General features: G+C 43.9%; 1 protein-coding gene across 1 annotated transcript in view; it reads right to left on the bottom strand.

Moving 5' to 3' along the window:
* EVPL (envoplakin) overlaps positions 1-25,160 on the bottom strand; it is a 110,308-nt gene that overhangs the window by 69,201 nt on the left and 15,947 nt on the right. Inside the window, exon 2 of the mRNA XM_082271435.1 lies at positions 8,402-8,501. Coding sequence (XP_082127561.1) covers positions 8,402-8,501 — 100 coding nt within the window. The remainder of the gene's footprint in view (positions 1-8,401; positions 8,502-25,160) is intronic.

Genomic DNA, 25,160 nt, shown 5'->3' on the forward strand with positions numbered 1-25,160 from the left:
TTAACATCCTTGCAGTGAGTTAACACTTCCTAACACAAAGCAAAGCAGGTTTATAGTGTATTACCATGTGTTGTGTTGCAGTGTGCTGCAATACAGGTGTGTAATGCATGAAATATGTGCTGAAGTGTGCTGCAATGTGGGTATGTTGTGCAATAATTATGTGCTGTGGTGCTCTGCAATGTAGGTTTGTAGTGTATTATCATGTGTTGTGATGTTCTGCAATGCAGGTGTGTAGTTCATTATCATGCATTGTGGTGTTGCAGTACAGGTGTGTAGTTCATTATCATGCATTGTGGTGTTGCAGTACAGGTGTGTAGGTCATTATCATGCATTGTGGTGTGCTGCAATCAAGGGTACCACCTGTATGGGAAATGACCTGGACAGCAGCATACCTTCAGTCTCAGCCAGTGTGGTAATTCAGTAGGGGGTTCATACTGCCAGTCCACACCAACCCCCGCCCCCAGTATTCTTTAATGCAGCGCTAATGATTTCTGAAGGCTGCCGCTTCACTGCTGAGTGCTCCCTTCCCCTGTATCCTTCAATGCAGTGCTAGTGAATACTGCCGGCTGCGGCTCACTGCTGTGGGCACTGATACAGGTGACTACATTGCCATGAATTGTGGCATGTTGCAGTCACAGTGCAGGTGTCTAGTTCATTATCATGCATTGTGGTGCACTGCAATTAAGGTTGCTACCTATGTGAGAATGACCCGGACAGTCCGGGTTTTGACACTTGTGCCCGGGTTTCTGTCCTCCTAAAACCCGGGCACAGCAGCATACTTCCAGTCTCAGCCAGTGTGGAAACTCAGTATGGGGTTCATTCCTCCAGTCCACGCCAACCCCCACCACCGTTATCCTTTAATGCAGCTAATGATTTCTGAAGGCTGCAGCTTCACTGCTGTGCGTTCTGATGCAGGTGTGTATAGTTCATTATCATGTGATGTGTGGTGTATATACACAAGAGAGCAGCAGACTCTCCCATAGGAGGGGAATCATGATAGAGCGAGTAGTAAGTAGTCATCTATCCAGATGACTACTTACCCCTGGCTCTAATATAGTGGGGAGAGTGGGCACATGTGTGCTTATTTTATTATTAACGACGTTGTTATTGTGGTGATTGGGGGGCGGGTTGATACATTTCTATGTGAAATTGATACATTGTTCTTTGTCCAATAAAATTTGTTACCTTTTGATTTTGCATATTGTCTGGGGTCACTTTATACCAACTTTCATTGGGATACTTCTCATCTTTTCTCTCTACCTGATACAGGTGTATAGTTCATTACCTTTTATTGTGTTGTGCTACAATACGGGTGTTTAGTTCCTTACTATGCATTGTGATGTGCTGCAATGTAGGTGTGTAGCTCATTACCATGTATTATGTTGTGCTGCAATACAGGTGTGTAGTTCTATACCATGTGTTTTCATGTCTTGCAATGTAGGTGTGTAGTTCATTACCATGTATTGAAGTGTGTTACATTGCAGGTGTGTTATTTAGAATAAGGCTGGGTTCAAACTTATTACGGATGCGGCTCACAGCAGGGGGTGTGTCCCTGTTCTTCATTTTAGGGACTAATCAGGCCCGAATTTTTGCTTGAAATCAGACCCTGAAACCGAGCCAAGGACGCACAGGACCTCTGTACAATATGCTCTGCAGCCGCTACAGAGATGTGTGAACCGGCTTCATTGAGAGTCGGTCTCACTCTCCTGTCATGCGAATTGGATGTGGGAAAGCCTGCATCCAATTTGCAGTAATGTGAACCTGGCCTAAATGAATGACATAATGCTGTGCATCACTCCACTGGAACAGATACAGATCATTTGCAGTAAGCCGAACCATGGGCGTCCGCAGAACTTTTTTCAGGGGGGGATCATTTTAAGGTCACCATGCTCTGCCCTTTTTTGACAATGTCATGAAGGGGAGGAGCTTAGTCATTATACTTATTTTGAGTATTTATTTTAAAGCGCAAACAGAAGCATTTATTTTTAAAGCATTTGTTAACCTAAAAAATTGATCCTGTTCCCTTAAAGCATGTTATACAGCACAGTGCTTGTGCTGTGTAATTTGTCCCCTTCTACCACCTAAAATACCTGGCTGATCCTGCCTGGCTATGTCCTCCCCTCTGTAAACTGACCACGGTATACCATGGCTGCTGAGCCCTGACACTGTGGTCAGTTTACGTGCCTCCGTCATCCGCAGCTCTCCTGTTCTCCTCTGTCCTCTGAGATAAATAATGAGGCGCTGCTACTTATTAATTAACACATACAAGTACGTATAACTGTAGAGGATATACAGTATACTTCATGTAATCTTATTAATAAGTGGCTCGAACTACCGTGTTGGGGTGGATGTGACTTTTCACTCAGAAGTGATGTAAATAAATTTCAAAAATGAATATATAATTGATTATAAATAATAATTTACTTGTATTTGTTAATCAGTAGCAGCGCCTCATTATTTATCTCACTTCTCATTTAAGTATCACTACTTAAATTGAAGGCAGCTCTACACAATACATTGATATTCCATCAGGGGAGGCGCCATACTCCTTAAATCTCCTAATACTCCTCTGTTCTCTGCCACCCTCCCTCTCTCCCTGCTTCTGTGGCAGTACCCCCACCCCCCCTCTCCTCCTGCTGCTGTAGTTTCATTTAAGGTTTCATATCCTGTCTACAGTCTGTTAAATCATCCTGTGTGCCCCTGTGTCTGTGTTTTATAAAAAATAAGCCATTCTTTACAAGTTTTCAGAGCGCCACTCGTCGATCACGTGACCCGCCGCCTCTCCTTCTCTCCCCCTCCCAACTGACATCAGTCAGAAATCCTCGGCCCTGCCCACTGCAGTCAGCTGTAAAACGGGGAGAGGAGAGAGCCGACGGGTCACATGAGCGGTGCTCGGCCCTCTGAAAACTGGTAAAAATGGCTAATTTTTTTAAAACACATACACAGACACACAGGATTATTAAACAGACCAGACAGGATGGTATAAAGTGGCTTAACAACCACTTGAAAATGGAAGTTGATCTTCCGGGGGGGGGGGGGGGCATTTGCCCCCCCTTGCCCCTACCTGCGGACACCCATGAGCCAAACCCTTAAAGGTTAACCCAAAACAAAATTTAAAACTAGACATTCATTCTAAGCCTCCATAAATTAGTTGTGCTTTTAACGGAAGGAAGATAGTGTACTGTATCTCTTGAAAGCTTGTCCTGAAAAGGAGCTGTTATTGGCAATATAAAGACTATCATGTACAGTACTTTAATGTTTTTGCAGCAAGGTATTAATCTGCCTACACTCATCTTGGCTATGAAGGATGGTACATTATATACAGTAGCAGCTGCATGAAGAAGCATCTAACCATTCTGAATTCTTAAGAAACACAGACTTAACAGTGACATATTTTTACTGTCACGTTGTATGAAGGAAAAGCTTATACGGTATGGCCTCCGGATAAAATAATCTCTGTGCTTCTACACATAACGCATTATAAGCATTACTCAAATACTAAGGGACAGTCCCACATAAAAACTATTAAAAGGTTTATAAACAGCTGATTGGGATATAAAATTTTCACGGATGGAATTTGTCACACAAATAGAAAATGAGATAAAAGTTCTACAGTACATCGAAGGCAAAGAAAAGGAAAAAAAAAGAGCTGCCAGGTTTGGTGGTTTTAGGGCCCATTTACACTGTCACATTTGATGTATAATTTCCAATGTGATAAAACACGTGCCCTGGTTCCGCATATCAAAAATAGTGCCTGTTTCCGGCATGTTTAGAAAATAATGGAAATGCCAATGTTTTAGTGCATTGGAACACCCATAGAAGTCAACAACAATGCACCAAAGTGCATAAAAGGTGTTCTTTGATGTATTTTTATGCATTGGCACCAGGTATTAACAAGCCTTGGTCAATGGTCCTAAACTCTGTTCACTCCATATCTTATATTCAAAATGCGTTAGAAAACATTGTCAATAATGACTGTCAACACACAAAGGGAAATGCATGTTGGTGAAGGATAACGCACCTCTATGCACATGTCTACATCTAAATGGACCCTAAAAAAAATAATTTGCCTAAAAAATGATGTAAGATGAATTTGAGTACAGTGATGCATGATGGAGAAATTGTCAGTGAAACTATCACAGCACAGAAAACTAAAACTGGCCTGGTAATGATGGGTATTAAAGGCTGGTACTCAAGTGGTTTATATTGCTGGATGATACGGCTAAAGTGCTACAACTAATGCAATGTAACAGGTTCAGCCAGGAATGCTACATTGGTGATACAAGACAGAAATGACCAAATAGAATCGATCTGTATAGATTGACAGATCATTTCTAACAACCAGATCACCAGTGATCTGGTCATTCAGGGCAGGAAAACTTTCAGGCTAGGTTCAGACATATGCAAATTGGATGCGGATTTCCATGCATCCAATTCGCATGACAGGAGACTGTGACCGGCTCTCAGTGGAGCCGGTTCACACATTTCTGGGGCAGCTGCGGAGCAGATTGCACAGGGGTCCTGTGCGTCTTTGGCTCAATTTCAGGTCCAAATTTAGGCAAAAATGCGGGTCTAATTTGTCCCTGAAATGGAGAACAGGGAAGCACCTGACCCCTGCTGTGAGCCCCATGCGAATCAAGTGTGAACCCAGCCTCACAGTAAGAGCGATAACTTAATGGCCTTAAAATTGGTCTTTTTTTTTAACTCGCTGTCAGATACTCTTATGAGAATTCTCAGTGCTGCGACTATGATGTGTAGGTGGGTCCCTAGCCTTCCCACATAGTTTTTTCTCCCTTAGGGGGGGACTATGGAACTACAGGGCTCTCCAGGGTTTGTTTCCAGCACTACATCTGCCCAAGCTCATGCAGATCAACCTTATCTGCTCACCGTGTGTAGGAATGGTGGACCTAAATCCCCATGATACCCCTGGTCCAATGCACCACAGACCCTTCTAGTGGTCAGAAATTACACCTTCACATGGCCTTGTAGTTTGGATCTGTGGTTACAGGCTATGGCTCCGATGATCTCACCCTATATATGGGGGAGATACAAGGAGGAGTCCAAACCTAAACATGTCCACCAGATTGCTATCGCCCTTTGCTTTTCACAGATGAGAGCAGGTTCACCCTAAGCACATTTGACAGAGGTGAAATGGTCTGGAGAAGCTGTGGAGAACGTTAGGCTGCATGTAACATCATTCAGCATGACCTGTTTTGGTGGGGGGTCAGTGATGGTCTGAGGAGGCATATCCATGGAGGGACACAAAGACCTCTACAGTCTAGACAATGGCACGCTGATTGCCATTAAGTATTGGGATGAAATTCTTGGACCCATTGTCAGACCCTAAGCTGGTGTAGTGGGTTCTAGGTACACAAAAATGCCCTGCCACATGTGGCGAGAGTATGCAGGCAGTTCCTGGAGGATGAAGGAATTGATGCCATTGAATCGTCCCCATGACCAAAATCCAGTAGAACTACTCTGGGACATTATATTTAGATCTATCCGACGCCGCCAGGTTGCACCTAAGTCTGTTCAGGAGCTCAGTGATGTTCTGGTACAGATCTGGGAGGAAATACCCCAGGACCCCATTTGTCGCCTCATTAGGAGCATGCCCTGACGTTGTCAGGTATGCATACAAGCATGTGGGGGGCCATACAAACTACTGAGTACCACTTTGGGTTGCTACAACTAAATTTCAGCAAAATGGATTAGCCTGCTGCATCATTTTTTAACTTAAATTTTTGGGGTATCTTTGAGTTCAGCCCTCTGTAGGTTGATAATTTTCATTTCCATCAAACGATGTGGCATCCTTTCGATTCTAACATATTACCCAGTCCATATCAGTATAGATATCCAGCATGATATTTTTCCCCCATTGAGATCTGATGTATTTTCAAAGTGTTCCTTTAATTTTTTTGAGCAGTGTATTTTCAATTCTTTGTATCTATGGTGAAAATATGAAATTATATTTCCATTATTTCTAGCCTTCTCCTATCCTTTTTAACTATCTTGAAGCTTATAAAATTCTTTGTTAAGATTCCTACACATTTACTTGAATTCTGTGACATGTATTCACTATGTCCTGTGAACAGGCACTGCTGTGTCTCACATTTCACACAGCCTGCCTTCTGAACTAAAGAGGTGCTGAGAGGAGGAGTTTCAGGAGGCGGAGTCTGTATAGAAATCATTCCTTTTTAGCATCCAGGTACCATGGGATATGTAGTCCTTAGAAATTGAAAGAATACAGCAGAGGGTAGCTGAAAAGCATGCAGGGAATCCAAGAAGTTGTGGAAAGTGATAAGCAGCAGACAGGCTATACTCACAACATGAAAGGAGATTTTTGAGTAAGCTTATATTGGATTGTGAAATATAACATTTGTTTGTATTGATATTACAATGCTAACATTATAGAATAAAAGTGTTTGCTGCGACCATAGATCTCCTTTAAAGTGGCTCCAAGTCAAAAGTTTTTTTTTTTACCTTAATGCACATGTGTCAAACACAAGGCCCGCGGGCCGAATCTGGCCCAACAGGCCATGTCATGTGGCCCTTTCCCCTTTCCTGCAGCTGCGGCACCCCCTCATCTCCGCCTCCCCTGGTCTCAGCATTCAGCAGACTCTAGCAGCTGACTTCAGCCCTCCTCTGGTTCTCCTCCAGACCCTGCATTTTCTGCTTCCCAGCTCCATCCTCAGCTTCTTCCTATTAACAGCCCAAGATTCGGGGGTGCACTGTAATGTATGGGAGGGTGGGGGGCTCGACTTCTGATAATGGGAGCGACTCTTGACATCAGATGTAAGGGGGGTTGGGGTGCTCTTGACATCTTGTTCGGCCTTTTGAAGGCAATGATAATGCTGATGCAGCCCGCAATTAAATTGGGTTTGATACCCCTGCAATGCATTCAATGCATTAACTGGTTGCCGACCGCCACAAGTACATATACTGCGGCGGTCAGCCCCGTCCAGGCAAAGTGATGTACCGGTACGACACTAGCCTGTCACTTGCTCCTGAGCCAATAGCGGGCGAGCGCGCGCCCACGGAGGCGCGCAACCCCCCCCGGCTCATTCCCGGGGAAGTCCGTGCGTGTGACCGGCGGACCCGATGTCCGCCGGTCACTCGCGATCGTCCGCCGTGAAGGGAGAAAGGCAGGCGGCTGATGTAAACAAGCCACCTGTCATTCTCCCCTGTGTAGGAATGGTGATCATACGGTTCTACTATGTAGGACCGTTGATCACTGTTCCTACACCAGTAGCCATGTCCAATCACAGTAAGAAGCACGCCCCTAGGGACACACTTAACCCCTCCTTCCCCAATAAAGTTAACCCCTTCCCTGCCAGTGTCATTTTGCAGTAACAGTGCATATATATAGCACTGATTACTGTAGTAATGTCACTGGTAACCCCAAAAGTGTCAAAAATGTCAGTCAAGGGTCCGATCTGTCCACCGCAATGTCGCAGTACCGCAAAAAAAAATCGCAGATCACCGCCATTACGCGTTAAAAAAACCCACCAAAAATGACAGAAATCTTTCCCTTAGTTAGTAAACACAATAACTTTTGCGCAAACCAATCAAAATACGCTTTTTGCGATTTTTTTTTTTACCAAACATATGTAGCATAAAACAAATTGGCCTAAAATGTTAAATTTTCATATAAAAAAATGTGAAAGATATTGTTATTTTTGCAAAATTGTCGCTCTTTTTTTGTTTATAGCGCAAAAAGTAAAAATCGCACATGTGATCAAATACCACCAAAAGAAAGCTCTGTTTGTGGGGAAAAAAGGAAGTCAAATTCATTTAGGTATAGCGTCGCACGACCGTGCAATTGTCCGTTAAAATCACGCAGTGCCGAATCGCAAAAAAAAACCCTGGTCGGAATGGGGGTAAAATCTTCCGGGGCTTAAGTGGTTAAGGTAAAAAACCTTTTAGTAGCTGTCCCCAAGACCCACACCCCCCCCCCCAAATACATTCCTGAGTCCTGTATCAATCCAGCAATGTGCCCGTCTGCAGAAAAACTTCTTTTTCCCTGGTGTCCCATCTCTTGATAGCAGCGAGAGCCAATGACTCCTTTTGCATTCAATCAAATCCATTGAGGAGGGAGCAGGGGGATGGGGCCGAGCCACGTTGTGTGTCTCTATAGGAGAGAGAGCTCGGGAGTGAGCCTGCACGTGCAGCCCCTTAGTAAGTGGCTTCCTATAGGGGCACAGGAAGAAGAGGAAAAGTGAAGAGTTCCAGCAGGAACCCCCAAGAAGAGCAGGTTCAGGGCTGCTCTGTGCAATAACCTTGCACAGACCAGGTAAGTCTAACATGTTTATTAATTTAGTTAAAAAAAATAAAGTTTAAAACTGCTTTAAGTAACATGTTTAACCATAACAGTGACTGGAGAATATAATGTCCACATCCTCACCTGCTTCAGTTTCTGGTGAGTCTCCAAGATGTTCTTTTCCACCTGGTCAGCATTTTTCTGCATGCGGGAGATTAGCAAGGCCAGTTCATTAGCAGTTGCCCTAGAGATAGCAAGGAGAATACAGAAAAGATTTAAAATTTGCTATTTTAATTTTCTTTTGTTTCCTGGAAGTTTCACACTGTAATTGTTTTTTAGAGATTGAAAAATCAGTTTAGTTTATTTAGAATAAGTTGTAACATTTTTCTTTGAAATTGAACCATCAAAGCTAAAGAACCTGCTTAAAGGATGTAATTAGTGGTGGTTAAGTGCAAAAAGATCCATATCTTTGATTAATAAGTTCAAAGAGATGTGTACTTAAGTCGCATAAATGGCTGGATGCTGGTCTCCTGTGTATAACACAAGCACATAGCCACTTATACTTTTGAATAAAGGACGTTTCTTTATTCGTTTCTTTTTTTTTGGCATATTTCTAAATTTTTTGGAAGAAATAAAAAATGCGTCCATGGTCTGTCCAATCTTGCTATGAACAATGTTTCACCTAAAGTGAACCTTTCAGTCTGCATGAAAAAATTCCTGACGTAACAATATAAAGAGCCTGTATAAGACAGTGTTATATATATTTTTTTTAATCCCCTATCTATTGTTTTATAAAAATAGTGGAACTAAATGTGTAAAATTTTTTAAATTCTGGATAAAGTAATGAATGGTTACAACTCCTGTTTTTTTTTTTTTTTTTTTTTCTGCCATCTGTGTCCCATTGGGGAGATTTCTCTTCACTTCCTGTCCCATTCAAAAACAGGAAGTGGGGGGAAATCCATACAAAGTGAGAGAGTCCTTGGTAGTCCCCAGAACTAGTGTCCCCATTGATTTCTCCTCTGTTTCTGTTCTGGGGGCAAGCCAAACCCATAATGTTCTTCCATTTTCTCGGATAACAGTAAACAGGACAAATAGAGAGGGAAAAACTCCTTAATGTGGACACACAGCAATAAAAACCTGACAGATCTTCAAATCCCCCTTCATTCTATACAAAACTAAAGAAAAGTTTTACCTTTAGTTATACTTTAATCTTTAATTGAGTGACTCTACCTAGGCTAAGATGATGTCATCAGTTTGCTGCAGGCAAGAGAAAGCATTTCCTCAGTCTCCGGTCCCCCACTTAATAAATAAAAATGCAGCCATCTCTGAAATCTCCATTGATATGCACTGACCCTGAGTGTACTGAGGCCAGAGACAGCCAAGCAAGTAGCATTTTCTGCAGGGGCGTAACAACAGGGGCTGCAGGGGTTGCAATTGCAACCAGGCCCCATGCTCCAGGGGGCCTCTGCGGCTCCCCTGTACACCTGGATAGGAGGGGCAGCATGTAGAGAAATCACTGTCCTCCTTTTTCCTCCTGTAGCTGCAGGAAGAAAATGGAGGAGATTGGTTCCTCTGTATCAGGGGTCGGGAACCTTTTTGGCTGAGAGAGCCATGAACACCACATATTTTCAAATGTAATTCCGTGAGAGCCATACACTATATTTCAGGGGTTGGGAACGTTTATTTAATATTCATATTCATGGGCCGCAGCTATACAGTGAGTAGATGGAGCCGTGTGAAAGTGCCTGGAGTCCGGTCGGGAAGAGAGCAGGGCAGGCAGGTATGCAATGAGGCCGGAGTGGTGAAGCGCCTGCAGCCCTGCGAGTGATGGAGGTGATTATAGGCCCTGAGAAAATGGCGGCCGGCCGCTGAAGGCCTCAGAAGTGGATGTGAGAGGCAGCTCCCGCGGGTCCCCGAGTGTCAGAGGAGAATGAGATTGTGCCTGTCGGGGGACAGGGAGCGGATGGCAGGTCTCCTTACCAGGCAGTGATTGCCAAGGCCCTCAGATGCACAGCACACGCGCCGGCGGCGGTACTACGAGTAGGCCGCGGGGTCCGTATCGCGGCAATCCGGTCACCCAGAGACGAACTGAAGGTAGCGGTGGGTAGCCTACAAAGTGTACCGTTGATGAGTGCAGAAATCTCCTTGGCACCGGGCACAGCTACTCGGATGGCACTGGATTGAGTGGTAGACACGGCAGAGCTCTGGGACTACACGTCCAGCGCGGCTCACGTCTGGACACGCCCCCCTTTATTAAAGATTTGTCTGCGAACCAGATGCAGCCACATCTGGCTCGCGAGCCATAAGTTTTCTACCCCTGCTCTGTATGCTGCCCCCCGCCACTCCTCCTATCCAGTTCACTTGTGTTCTGCTGTCTCTGGGCCCCTGTGTGCTCCCCTGGTTCCCCCCCCCCCCACTGTGCTGCTCCCCCCCACACTGTGCCCCCCCCCCACACTATGCTCCCCCCCCCCCCCCCACAATGTGCTCCCTCCCCTCTCCTGCTGGCTGCTGCAGGGGATGTGTCAAAATAGAGAACCAGGAAGGGGTCGGTAAATATGTAATTTTCCACCTCCTTCCTTTTCTGAATGGACAGAGTCATAGTCAGTGACATTGTAAAAAAATAAAATAAAATGATAAAAATGAATACAATTAAAATACCAAAAAATAAAAACTACTGACACCAGTGGGTGAACTTCCAGAATCGCAAAGGTCACACTTGCGACCAAGCCTGTGGGGAGCCCCCAAGATGGGGAGCCCCCAAGATGGCAGTAACGGGGCCCACTGCAGAACTTGTGAAAGGGCCCCGCAACAAGAGTAAAGGGCCCCAGAATCAGTGGGAAGAGCCCCAGGCTTGAAGGGAAGGGCCCCAGCCAGGGGTCGTGGGGGCCTTTCATGGTTTGTTGCACCGGCCCTGAAGGTTGTAGTTACTCCTCTGATTTTCAGAAATGGGCTGGCAACGTTTTCGTTCTTTTTTCTTTCAGTTAATATTTTGTTTGACCCCAGTGTACATGACTACCAAATGTTTTATTGTTTTTTGACATCCTGGAAAAAGCAAATACAACAATCTCACCAATTTACACCTATTTACACTAAAATAGCAACATCAGATAAAGTAAACTAGTTCTCTGTATCTCTCGGTATCTGTTGCTGGTCACATCCCTGTCAATGATTTTCTGAGTTCATGGAATACATACTGTACATACATTATACGCAGGTTATGTCAACACGTGTTTACCCATGTACATACTGTATATGGGAGGCTGTACGCAGCACGCGGCCTTCCCAAGCACAGAAAAAAGCCACAATTTCCCGCTTTATGCCTCTAATGAGCCTTTGTGAATGAGGCCCTGAAGAGGCATTAGGAACTTTTAAATTTGAATGTGAGGTCAGGTGAAAGAAAACTTTAAACAAGCTCAATAGCACGCATAGGGAGGAGGCAGATAGGCAGACCAGACTTGGTCGTAGAAGCTGGGCAGACAGTGGCAAAAGCCACAGAGGCCTGTTCAATTAGTGATGGTGGAAGCCAAGAAGGGCAGAGATGCAGAATCTAAGACTACATTCACATCTGCTTCACATCAGGAACGCCCACAAAAATGTGCCGCCTGTTAGCAGACTCACTCAATAATTGGTAATGGCACCTCACCGATCTGCTAACCCGTGAGTGTGGTGTGGTTCGATTTTGAAAAAGGGTCAGAGACTTTTTTTGGGCCTTAAAATGAATAGGCTGCCCTACACGCAACATGCGGAAATGGTCATGCACTCCGTCTCCCCTGTATGGTGTGAATGGAGCCTTAGGTTTTTACCAGAATGCCTAGAAGTGGAGATGTTATGCTGCAGGTAGTGGCCCTCTGACTCTCCCAAGCTGAGGTCCTAATAACAAGAAGCTGGCTAGAACTCACAGGGAGACTCGTGGTGAAGAGAAGAAGGTAACACACTGCAGTGCAGAGGGAGACACAGTGGTGAAGAGAAGAAGGTAACACACTGCAGTGCAGAGGGAGACTCAGTGGTGAAGAGAAGAAGGTAACACACAGCAGTGCAGAGGGAGACTCAGTGGTGAAGAGAAGAAGGTAACACACGGCAGTGCAGAGGGAGACACCGTGGTAAAGAGAAGAAGGTAACACACTGCAGTGCAGAGGGAGACACAGTGGTGAAGAGAAGAAGGTAACACACGGCAGTGCAGAGGGAGACACAGTGGTGAAGAGAAGAAGGTAACACACTGCAGTGCAGAGGGAGACACAGTGGTGAAGAGAAGAAGGTAACACACTGCAGTGCAGAGGGAGACTCTGTGGTGAAGAGAAGAAGGTAACACACTGCAGTGCAGAGGGAGACTCTGTGGTGAACAGAAGAAGGTAACACACTGCAGTGCAGAGGGAGACTCTGTGGTGAAGAGAAGAAGGTAACACACTGCAGTGCAGAGGGAGACTCAGTGGTGAAGGAAGACTGGATGCTGGCAGAAGTACACAGGGTCAATGGAGCAGCATACAGACTGAAGAACTCAAGGATCACAGGAGCAGACTCAGGGTAACAGGCTGGAATACACAGGTATCACGAGGCTGGGATCACAAGGCTGGAATCACTGACTGCATTGGGAAACGCTGAGACACCTGAGACCAGGAGCTAATTACCGGCTAGATGGACAGTGGGAACATTGAAGGTCACAAGGACAATACTGTGAAGCACTGGGAAACACTTGACATCACTTAGGAATGCAGAGGGTCTGGCTACTAACTCTGAACACCAAGCAACAAATGCATCAGACCTTTATAACAGAGCCTGGCCATAGTTTGACCACAATGCTGGTGGCTACTGATTGTCTGCACATTAGACATGTGCATGACAAAAAAATGTCATCCGTTTAATTTCAATTTGTTAATTTAGTTATTCAGTTTTGGTAAATTTGGTTTATTCGTTCAATTTGTATTCAAGATTCCTATTCAGTATTCGTATTTGGAATTAGTTCTATGTATTTTTTAAATTTTCTTTGAATTTACCGTTTTTATTTTTCTCGATTTGAAACCTTCGAATCGGACTAATCGAAAAAACATTTTTATTTGAATGCGGCAGCCAAGTAACCAAACATCCGTTATTTATACACATTGATTTTGTTTGTATTAATAATACGTTTATTCAAAAGATGCGAAGTGTTCTAATTAATAAAAGTAATTTCTTACTTTCAACATTTTACTATGTATAAAACTGCACAGAAGTTTTAGACAGCTTGGAAAAAATAATGTCAAGTACGAATGCTTTTAAATATTTATATTTTACTGATTTCCTTTGATCAATTTTACACTTGCAAAGTGAATGAGCAATAGAAAAATCTTTATCAAATGATTGCAATGACTCTTTAAATCACTGTTGGCTTAAAAAAAACGGCATTAATTTGAAATATTACACTAAAAACACAAACAATATGTTTACAGTTCGAATTCGAATGGAATTCGATGTAAAATTTGAGTCAAATTTCAATTTGAATTTCGTAAATTCGGATGAATTTTGTCTCATTATTCAGAGAATTTGGTAAAATTAATTTGTACTTAATTCGGGAATTCCAAAATATCTGAATCTTGTAATAACGAAAAATCTGTCCAAATAATTTTTCGGAACGGGTATAAAATTATATAGTGATATATAAAGGCCACGCTCAACCAATCAAATACACTTAGTGTTATGTGCAAAATTATGCATTTATGCTTATGCATTTGATACTATTCACATTTTGCACATAACACTAAGGCTCCATTCACACTAGCGCGAGTTGTCAGGCGACTTGTCAGCCTGACAAGTCGCAATCTCTCGCGGTCCATTGACTGCTACAGGACCCGTTCTAATAGGAGCGACACAAGTCGCTCCGACTTAGAAAAAGGGTCCTGTACTACTTCGGGGCGACCTCGGAGCGACTTACATAGACATTCATTATATGAAGTCCATGAAAGTCGCACCGGTGCATGGTACTTGTGAAGTCGCCCCCGAAGTCGTGCAGAAGTCGTGCCGCTGCAGTGTGAATGCGGTCTAAGTGTATTTGATTGGTTGAGTGCGGCCTTTATATATCACTATATAATTTTATTCTATTCATACGTTTATCACGTTTACGTTGTGGCTCCTAATTAGGAATCAATTTCCATACACAACTATAAAATTATTTTATCTTTTTTACCCACTCATTATTAACTTTCCACTGCGCGGGTACTGTTGGTGCTTAACACCAATATCTTATACTCTAAATTATTCTAAACGAAACTTAAGCCCCGTACACACACGCAGATCGTCGTCATACAAATGTTCGTCTTTTCTCCCCGGGATGTCGGTGTCTGTTGAAAAGTGCAAAGACAGCACAAGGACAGCACAAGAATTTTGTCTGCAGACTTCAGCTGACTGCAGAAGTGATGTCATGTAATGGTTAACTTTCCCTGTGTTTTTTATTTTCTGAGCATGCCCAGTCTTGCAAATCTGCGGTCTGTCGGCCGAATTCTGTACTGACAGGCGAACAATCGTCCGTTCTGGTGTCCGCAGACAAAAATTTTCATGTTTGCAAGAAAGACTTTTGTCCGCGGATTGTGCGCAGACAGCTGTCGGAGGCACCATACTAACACGCGTACAATCGGCAGATCTTTCGTCCGCCGACGTTTGTATGCCGACGATCGGTACGTGTGTACGGGCCTTAACTGCACATGTCTACTGCATATCAGCAGCCTTGCACAGGGGAGAAAACCTAATGCTGGAGCATAGGACAGGTGAATGTGGCAGGCAAGGTGAGTTTCACACCACAAGGCTTCCCTCAATGGGGATGCAGAAAGGAGAGCGCCAAACCAAAAAGCGGCTCGCTATGGGGGCACTCGGCTGGGGGGGAGGAGCCAGAATCGCCAGCAAGGGACCCGACAAGACAAGGATCGGTGCTGCTCTGTGCAAAACCATTACACAGAGCAGGCACGTATTAAATGTTTGGTATTTTAATAAAAGAGAAAAAAAAAACAATGAAGCTTTACAATCACTCAGTCCCGGTTCACATTTGTGCAAGGCGGGAATGCTGCGAATATGCAGCGTGATCCCGCATCGCATCCTCACCTCTGGCAGTTCACACTGCCATATGCGATATGCAGGGGTGTCAATTAAAAGTTAACGACACCCCAAGATCAGATCGCATATAGCAGTGCGATCTGCAAGTTCGCACAGAATCAGATCGCACTAGTGTGAACCACCATGCGATCCGATTCTGCTGCGGCTAAAAAAAAGCCTCATGTGCGAGTTTATTGCACATGCGGTGCTAATTCAGCCATACAAAGTGTATGGCTGAAATTCGCACCGCACATGAGATCGCATGTAATTTAGGAGCAGTGGGCTCCGAATTACATGCGATCTCTGCAAACGCACAAATGTGAACCGGCCCTTAAGGACTGCCCGCCGCAGTTTTACCATGGTTGAGTTCCTGCACCTTTTTTCTGAGAAAAAAAGCCCTGCACATACTACCTGTAGCCCTTGCAGGACCATAAATACTGGTGGAAAGTTGTAGGATTGGCAATGCCATTACAGTAGAAATTGTAACATATTATAATATAACAAAGTCACAGTGAAATCTTTCTCCGTTATTCTTCTAAATGTTTGTTGAATTTGTTTCTTTGCAGAGGATTTATTCATTCTTATGTCTGTGCCTTGGAAAACAGAAGCATAAGAAGGAAGAAGAATCTTTGGGAAATTTGGCCACATGTTCACATCCAGCATGTCAGGACATCATCTCTGTTCAGCCAGGTGTTTTAGCTGCGCGTGCCGAATATACACATTCTATACTTAACCATTTATGGCTGTTTGACTCACATACTTTAGATTTTAAGATCATTTAGGAACGCCAATTAAAATCATATTTTTGGGAATCCTTTACCTGCATAGATAATCTTAACCTCCCTGGCGGTATGATTCTTTTGGATTTTAGGTGCTGAAAGCGGTACAATTATTTTGCATATAACTCTTAAGAATGAGCAGCCCAAACCAACTATTTACATATGATTTTTTTTTTACTGTGCGTTCTTCTTTATAACATCTCGGGTATAATAAATTTTGAAACACAAAATCATAAATTATAATATAATAAAAAACTATAAATAAGTTAAAGTATGTATGTATGTATGTATACATATTTATATAAATATATACGTATATATATATATATATATATATATGTATATATATATATACATAAAAAGTACAGTAAAACTGCAGGACAAGGCACTGGGGGGGGGGGGGGGCAAACTAATGTGATTTTTTTTTTATTTTGAATTGTATCAGTGTGTTTGGTGTGTTTTACATTTGAATTTGCCGCCGGTTCCACCCCCCTGCAAACGTCACGTCGCAGAAGACGGAAGCCGGGGCACAGAGAGGATCGGGAGGAAGATCCGCCGCTAGACACCATCAGGACACATCGCTGGATCCCGTTGACAAGGTAAGTAACCCCACTTTTAGGATCCAACTATGCTTCTGGCGGTACCCCGAGTGTGGCTCGGGGTTACCGCTTTTGGCTCTGAAATTTAACCCCGAGCCACGCTCGGGAATACCGCTAAGAAGGTTAAAATAGAATTAAACCCTCAGTAGATTTAGCTTAGCACAATAAAAATAAATATTCCCCAGTAAACTGTTAAAATGCGCACCCCAGTACTTGCTATTTACAACTTTTAATGCTTCTGCCTCCTGCTCTCTCAGTTCTGCTTCTCTAAACCTCCAATCTTCACAGAAAAGAGTTAACAGTAGACATACAGTCTCTAATTGGAGGAGAGAGGGGGAGGAGGGGGGGGGAGCAGGGGAGTGCCTTGGTATCCTAGGCTACAGGGCTGTGTGTGTTTATTGATGCACACAGTGTAGGGAGATTCAACTCTAGTCCCTGCATTCAAATAGGATTAGTCATCCTGAAACCAGAAACCTGGGGGCAGTGGTCACGGTACCAGCTTAAACTGGAACATAGGCAAGGATTAAAAGATAAAGAAGCTGCATAATCAGTAAGTGATGAAATCAGCTGCTATATTGATTAACCACTTCAATACCGGGAACTTTCACCCCCTTCCTGCCCAGGCCAATTTTCCCCTTTTAGCGCTGTTGCATTTTGAATGACAATTCCCCCCCCACAAATAGAGCTTTCTTTTGGTGGTATTTGATCACCTCTGGGTTTTTTCCTTTTTGCTAAACAAATAAAAAAAATCGAAAAGTTTGAAAAAAAAAAGTTTTTTTGTTTGTTATACAATTTTGTAAATAAATAAGTTTTTTCCTGCACTGATGAGCACTGATGAGACTGCACTGACAGGCACTGATGAGGAGGCACTGATGGGGTGGCACTGATGGGGTGGCACTTATAGGTGGCACTGATAGGCACTGATATGTGGCACTGATAGGTAGCACTGATATGCAGCATTGGTGGGCACTGATAGGCGGCACTGGTGGGCACTGATAGGCGGCATTGATGGGCACTGATAGGCGGCACTGATGGGCACTGATAGGTGGCACTGATGGGCACTGATAGGTGGCACTGGTGGGCACTGATGGGCACTGATAGTCGGCACTTATCGGCACTGATGGGCGGCACTGATGGGCACTGACAGGCGGCACTGGTGGGCAATAATGGGCACTGGTGGGCGACACTGATAGATGGCAATGATGGGCACTGGTGGGCAGCACTGATAGGGAGGGCACTGGTGGGCAGCACTGATGGGGAGGGCAATGGGGGGCTCCCTGAGCCCTGATTGCCATCCCTGGTGGCCATAGTGGGCATCCCTATGGTCATGGGTGGGCATCCCTGGTGGTTCTAGTGGCACCCTCCCCCGAGGGTCTGCACTGGTAATCAATGATCTGATTACCAGTAAAGACCCCCCCCCCCCTGTCAGGGGAGCCGCCGATCGGCGCTACCTTTACTCATGCCTGTCAGGCACGAACTAAGGAAAGCCGATCAACGGCTCTTCCTGTTTACTATGTGACCAGCCGTGATTGGACACGGCTGATCACATGGTAAAGAGCCTACGTCAGGCCCCGGGGGCGCGCAGAGCTGTATTATCCTGCCGCTGTCATATGACGTCCGGTCAGGATAATACAACCACAATCCCGCCGTCATATTGCTATAGGGCGGGCGGGATGTGGTTAATATACTGAGGGTTTAATATTACTTTAATGTCCATCAAGGAACATCAGAAGGTAACAGTGTCCAAAAATCATTGGTGTGCACCCCAAAGCGCAAACACACATGCCTTTCTCTGCAGCCTCAGCTGCACTTGACAGTGAATGAATGGAAAGTGCTCTGTGCTGAGCGGCTTCCTGTTCATTCACAAAATAAAGCATAGTAAACACAGTTAACTATGATTCAGTTAAAAATGGACACAGTGAGTGAGTGTGTTCACTGTGTTCATGTAGAAATGGAGGGGGCAGGTGAATTACATATTTACTAGCCCCTTCCCCTGCTCTCTATTCTGAAACTTTCCCCACAGCAGCCATGGGGAGAGGAGAGGAGGGTAGGGAAGCCAGCATTACTGCTGGGGGTAAAGATGCAACATGGGGGGAAGCCTGGGCAGTAGGGGTAATCCACATGTAGTAATTAGGGTGTGCCCAGGCATACCCAGCACACCCCCTGCGCACGCCTATGTATATTTATTGTAATTTACCAATCCTTTGATTGGTTGTGGCTGCATTCATTTTTTTTTTTTTTTAAAGGTTTTTTTCTTTTATTTTCATGTGGCCATCCTGCCAGTCAGCCACCAGTTGGAAGGTTTAAACCACTGAACACAGGGGTGCTTACAGTTTTTATTTATTTACCTTTATCCCAAAATAAAAAAAAACTGCTAATGTAACTGCTTATAAAATGTTAGCTGGAGTTCAGCTTTAAATTTTGTAAGTCAAGTCCATCTAAATCGTATAGTCCATCTAAACCTTATAGTCCATGTAAATCTTATAGTCCATCTAAATCTTATAGTCCATCTAAATCTTATAGTCCATCTAAATCTTATAGTCCATCTAAATTTTATAGTCCATGTAAATTTTATAGTCCATGTAAATCTTATAGTCCATCTAAATTTTATAGTCCATCTAAATCTTATAGTCCATCTAACACTACTCTCTCCCCTGACTGATGATTCTGCTGTCCAAAGGTGTCTCCCTTGCTCCTCCATCCAGAATGGGGATGCCCTAAGACAGGAAGTGTGTTAGTGGCGGGATCACCAAGTGAAAAAACACTAGAATAAACAGAGCACTAATGCACCCACAATATTTAAGGATTTGTAAGCTGCAATGTATTAAATGTTTGTTTTTGGGTTTAATACTGTTTTAACCTAATTCACCTTTATTGCATAAGTTCCTTTTTTATTAGCCCTACACTCCTCCCAATGGTTTAAAATATCCTTGGATATTACAAAGCATACTGTTCCCAGAGTCTCCACCTTTCTAATCATAGTCTTTTCTCTTCTTCACTAATTACAACAATGGGAATGTGTCTAAAGGGTGGTTTTAGAGGTATGTGACTGATCTGCAAGTCAAATCCACCCCAGATCTATCATTGTGTCTTTCTAATCTCCATTGTTAAAGTTCCGTATTAATGGTGTTCTTGGAACACATTGACAGCTTGGAATGCAGCCAGTTGTTCTACTCTATGTATTGCTCCTGATAGCTTAACACCAGTTTTGACCCTTCTTTTTTTTTATAGGTGGCAAAGAAGGTGAACTTGTTGAAAGGTATGCTTTTTACATGCAATTAGAGACCATTCACAATATTGCATTGAAGGATAAGTCCACCCTAACACTAAAATCGCTACATCTACAGACATTCACAATCTAAGACTAACCTATCTAACCCTGGAAATAAGAAATCAATATACATACTGATCCAACCCTATCCTATGCTGAGCAGTCAGCGGCTGCTTTGATGTGGAGGAGGGTGCAAAGGAGGCAGCCGACAACAGAAGCCCCATAGTAAGTCTATAGGCGCTTTTCCACTGCATGGTACGGCTTGGTTTGGCTCGGTTTGGTGCTTTTCCACTGCATGGTACCGCATGGTACGTGTTAGAACGGTTCGGTATGGTTTGGTACAGCGGCGCTTTTCCACTACATGGTACGGCTCGGTACGGCTCGCTTAAACAGTACCACCCCGGTTGGGGTTCCAAGCAGGCCGTACCTATACCATATCCCACAATCCTTTGCATGCAGCCTTGATTGTTTGTCACTGCTAGCCACTGATTGGTCAGAGAATGGTTGTAATCCCACCCACTTACTACTTTAGTGGAAAAGCAAACCGAGCCGAGTAGAGCCTATACAGTGCTGAAACGTGCCGACTCATACCACGTAATGGAAAAGCAAACTGAGCCGAGCTGGGCCAAGCAGTACCGAGTGAAGCCGAGCCGGTACTCCCGGTGGAAAAGTGCCATATGGGTGGCGTCACTCCCCATTCATTTCCCAGCTGTTGTCAGCTGTGTCCTCTGCAGAGCTTCCGCCGCTGGAGACCGGATCAAAATGGCTTCAAAAAAGGTATGTACTGTATACTGATTTCTTCTTTACAGGGTTAGATAGGTTAGTCTTAGATTGTGGATGTCTGTGGGAAGAGATTAGAATGCCTGTCATGTTTTTATTGCTGTCTGTGCCCCTCTTATGGCCTGTATACACAATCCAAAAATTGAACGACAGATCGTCCGTTTTTTTTTTTTTTTTTTTAATGCTAGCCGCATATCGAAAATGAAGAGTTTACTAAAGTTACCAAACGTCTCGTACGACAGAAAAAAAAATCAGAAGTGTAATGTATTTGCATTATATTTTCGAACGATAACTGTACTGATTAAAGCGGTAGTATCCCGCTTTTTGACACTTTGACCTACAGGTAAGCCTATAATAAGGCTTACCTGTAGGTACAAATAATATCTCCTAAACCGGCATGGTTTAGGAGATATTTACAGTGCATGCAGCCGCTCGCGCGAGCGGCGCATGCGCTCTGAAGGTCCGGGGGGGACCTTCAATTAGTTTGCCGGAGTTTGCCGGAAAAATCACTCCCGCGCGCATGCGCGGGAGTGACGTCATCGCGGCTCCGGCCAATCATCGCGCCGGAGCCGTCTCTTCCGGCCAATCAGCGCGCCGGAGCCGCCGAACCCGGAAGAGACGACGAGGGACCATGGCAGCGCCCGCAGCGATGTCCGGGGGTCCGTGTCGGGGCTTCGTTTTAAGGTAAGTTACACATAATGGGCTAGTATGCGATGCATACTAGCTCATTATGCCTTTGTCTTGCAGGTTTTTATTTTTTTATTTTTTTTTAATTGAGTTTACAACCGCTTTAAATGAAAAGAGTATGATCTGGTATCGTATGGTAAAATTTTTCATGCCGATCAGATAATATCGGATTAAATGCCGTGACCAGCTTTCGAAAGCTGTGTACTAATAATCAGATTATCATACCAGTGCTCCGAAAGCGGTATGTTTCGTCCGATTTTCAGATCACGTGTGCGGGCCATTAGGAGGATTCACCTTTTTTATTTGTTCTGTTATCACTAAGGGTGAAAGTGAAAGAAAATACCACATTTTGGGCTGTCAATAGAACAGGAATAGAGAAATATTCCAATGGGAACACTAGATCACTCACTGGATTCCCTAATTTCCTGTTTTAGCTATGGGACTGAAAGTAAAGGGGAATCTCCTCAATGGCACACAGATGGCAAAAAAGATTTGACTTTAGTACCACTTTAACCTTCCTAGCGGTATTCCAGAGAGTGGCTTGGGGTTGCCTCTTCCTCAGAGCCTGAGGAAGAGGCACCGCCTCTAAATGCGTCAGCCGATCTTCTGGACTTAGACAGTGATCTCCAACACTATGGACGCTGTCTGTCGGAGTTAATATGCTGGTTTACATCATTTGTTTGTGAGTAGACACTTTTTAATTATTTATTAATAAAAGCCTACTGAGGATAATGCGCTAGGCTGGTGCGCCCTTTTTTTTTTGTTTATGTTTACAGTTTCTAGTCGACCACCCCGGTAGGGGGCAGCAAGGTCTAGCCATTTGGGGATGCCAAGTGAAAAGTCCCATGATAGAGGGTGATCGAGAACCAGGTTCTGAGCGCAGGAGCAAGGTGCCAAGCATCGCATTTTTCTTTTGGGGAAAGGATAGTGGCATGCCATTCTTCCTGGAAACCTTCCTATTTGGGTACAGACTGGCCAGGCCGTTTTTGCCCCCCAAGACAGGTGTTGTCAGCACATCTAAGACCTGCTTTGCTACACACTGCTGGTATATACCATGAGTGTTCCCAGTGGGGCGCCTTCCCACCGGGTTTGTTGTGAATTACTGGATTCTACATTAATACATGCAGTTGTTCTCTGGACTCTGAGTGTTTACTGTTGCCACACCACTCTGCACCTCCCAGCATTTTAAATATCACTGTAATGTGGAATTTGGGTCTCCTTTGTTCTCATTCATGTCTCCCTGTATTAGTCACCTGAATTAGTCTGTTCAATGAACCAAGGAACCCCTAGAAAGTGCCTGAACTAGTTCTGTCATTCAAAATAGAGCATTCTCCACAAGTCAGTGTCAATATTTGGCCATGCAGACTGTACCTTCACACCCAACCAAAACCACAGAAGACACGAACCTAGAGGTAATCGGGGGGTATGACAGTGTACTGTATATTTGATACATTTGTTTTACTGCCAAACTGGTATGTTTTAACATGAAGGTGCCTTTGCCGCAAAAAGATAAATGATTGGCGGCTCCCCTAACAGCTAAACAACAAAAAAAATCATTAAGCATTGTCTAAAAATAAATCTGCCCGGAGTGGATTTTCAAACATACGTTCGTACAAGCATTCGCACAACATTTTTTTGGTACATTCCATGATTGGACTAATGTTGTTATTTGAAAGTTCTTCAAAATTTTGTTTCTTTTAACATTCAACTTTGGAATGAATAGACTCGAACAAAAACAACATTCACTGTTAGAAACTTGTTCAGTAAAGAAAGATTTTTCCATCCTGCAATTTCGAATTTTCTTGTCACTGCATTCAAAAAGGAATGTCAATTCGATCCCACTAACAATAAAAAATTATTAAACCAAAAAAATTGTGAATGAAGTTCTACTAGTGTATGGCCAGCTTATGGTGTGGTGCAGTAAAGGGTAAGCACACTTCTACTTTTTGCCACTTTTGCCTTAACATAAATGAACATCCTGGCTCCTACTGTGCATTACAGCCCCCATAGACTTCTACCACTATCTCTCTTCATCTCCAACCTCAGAATTCGGCCCCACAGATGTTGATGGAGCTATAGAGCTGCAATGTGCAGTCGTAGCCAGGAGAGAGAGGACATGAGTTTTGCTAGATCTAAGTAAAGGGGGAAAAAAAGGTAACCATGGTTTGCCATAAAGTACGTTTATCCTTTTAGGGAGCCCATTCATTCAAAGACATCAAAAAAGGTAGATGCACTATGCGCGCTACTGTGCATTGTAGTGCACTGCAATGCTAGGTGAGCTGGTAAGGAGCATCAAGTCGCAATTAAGATTGAATGGAACTAAAGCGCAAATTTGCATGCTACAGTAAACAAAGCTATTCCTATTTGGAGAGGTCTCTTCTCAACCTAGTGTGTCTACAGGACAGGAAGTCTAGTATTCTTTGCCTGCCTGCTGCTGGTTACTGTAGAAACCCCCCTTACATGACGTCTGATATACTCACAGCAGGCATTTTCAAGTGCTGCATGGTTTAACAATAGAGGCTGCAAAAGTGAAGAGCTTGCACCATTTGTTTCCCCCTTTCCTCCACCCTAGTCTATTCACAAAATTCCTTGTATTATTTTCACAGAATGGAAGGGGTTCTGTGAACCCCTGCAGAGCCAGAAGATCACTGCTTTGATCATATCTGTCTTCACAGAGGGAGGTTTTATACAGTAACCAGACCAGGCAGGCTGTAGGATACTCTTAATTAGTGGCAAGTTATGTGATTGGTCCGTATGCCAAAAAATGATTTACTAGACTTAAAAGGAAGGCGACAAAAAAGTACAATTGTCATCCATTTCCTACTTTATTGAAAATTCAAAAGTTTTGCCTTTTATACACTTTAAGGCCAACAATAAACCAAAACTTGGATTTTGGGGTTAGAACCTGTGTCAGATTGCCCTTGTGTTCCTACAGGGGAGACTTTCCTTCACCTCCTACCTCAAGGGGACACAGACAAAAAAAGCTTAAAATTGTGTCAAATACTTATCATAATTTTTCTTTCCTGGGGCCAATCCATAGGAGCATACACTTGGTAGTAGGCAAAGCTATAAAGGGTTAACGCCCACACAACAGCCCATTCCCTGTACATCGCTTGGAACGAATCAGGTGGGTTTAGTATGCTGCCATGGATTGGCACCTGGAAAAGAAAATTATGGTAAGTATTTGATATAATTTTCAATTTTATTGGCACCAACATGGCAGCATACATGTGGTAGATCAATAACTAGCTACCAGAATGGGAAGCTTCAGCAAATCCTATCATATTAGAAAGTGAGTAAACCACCGGCTTCCCGCCAAAGACAGCTGTGGACTACTTAGGCCCCTTTCACACAGGCTTTCCAATCAGGTCGTCTGTCAGTTTTTCAGGCAGACCTGATCGGACGCTCCATTCACCCCTATGGAGCAGCTGATGTCAGCGATGACATGTCCGCTGACACCCGCTGCTATCTGATCCAATCCTGCTCATGAGATCCAGATGGATGGTGACCCCTGTTATAATCTGTCTGGAGGATCGGATCGGATGGGATCGAATGAAAATAGACAGGCGGTTCGCTTTCATTTGATCTCCCCATAGAGGAGAGCGGGGATCTGACAGGTCCGTCTCAGCACAGTGAGCGGAGACAGATCCGCGATTTGAACAGAGGAAGAGAAACTTTGCTATAAGCTAACACGGCTAAACGCGCATTAACTCCAATGCATAAAGCTACTA

This window comes from Pelophylax lessonae, assembly GCF_965119305.1.
Source record: "Pelophylax lessonae genome assembly, chromosome: 11".
Classification (NCBI taxonomy): Eukaryota; Metazoa; Chordata; class Amphibia; order Anura; family Ranidae; genus Pelophylax; species Pelophylax lessonae.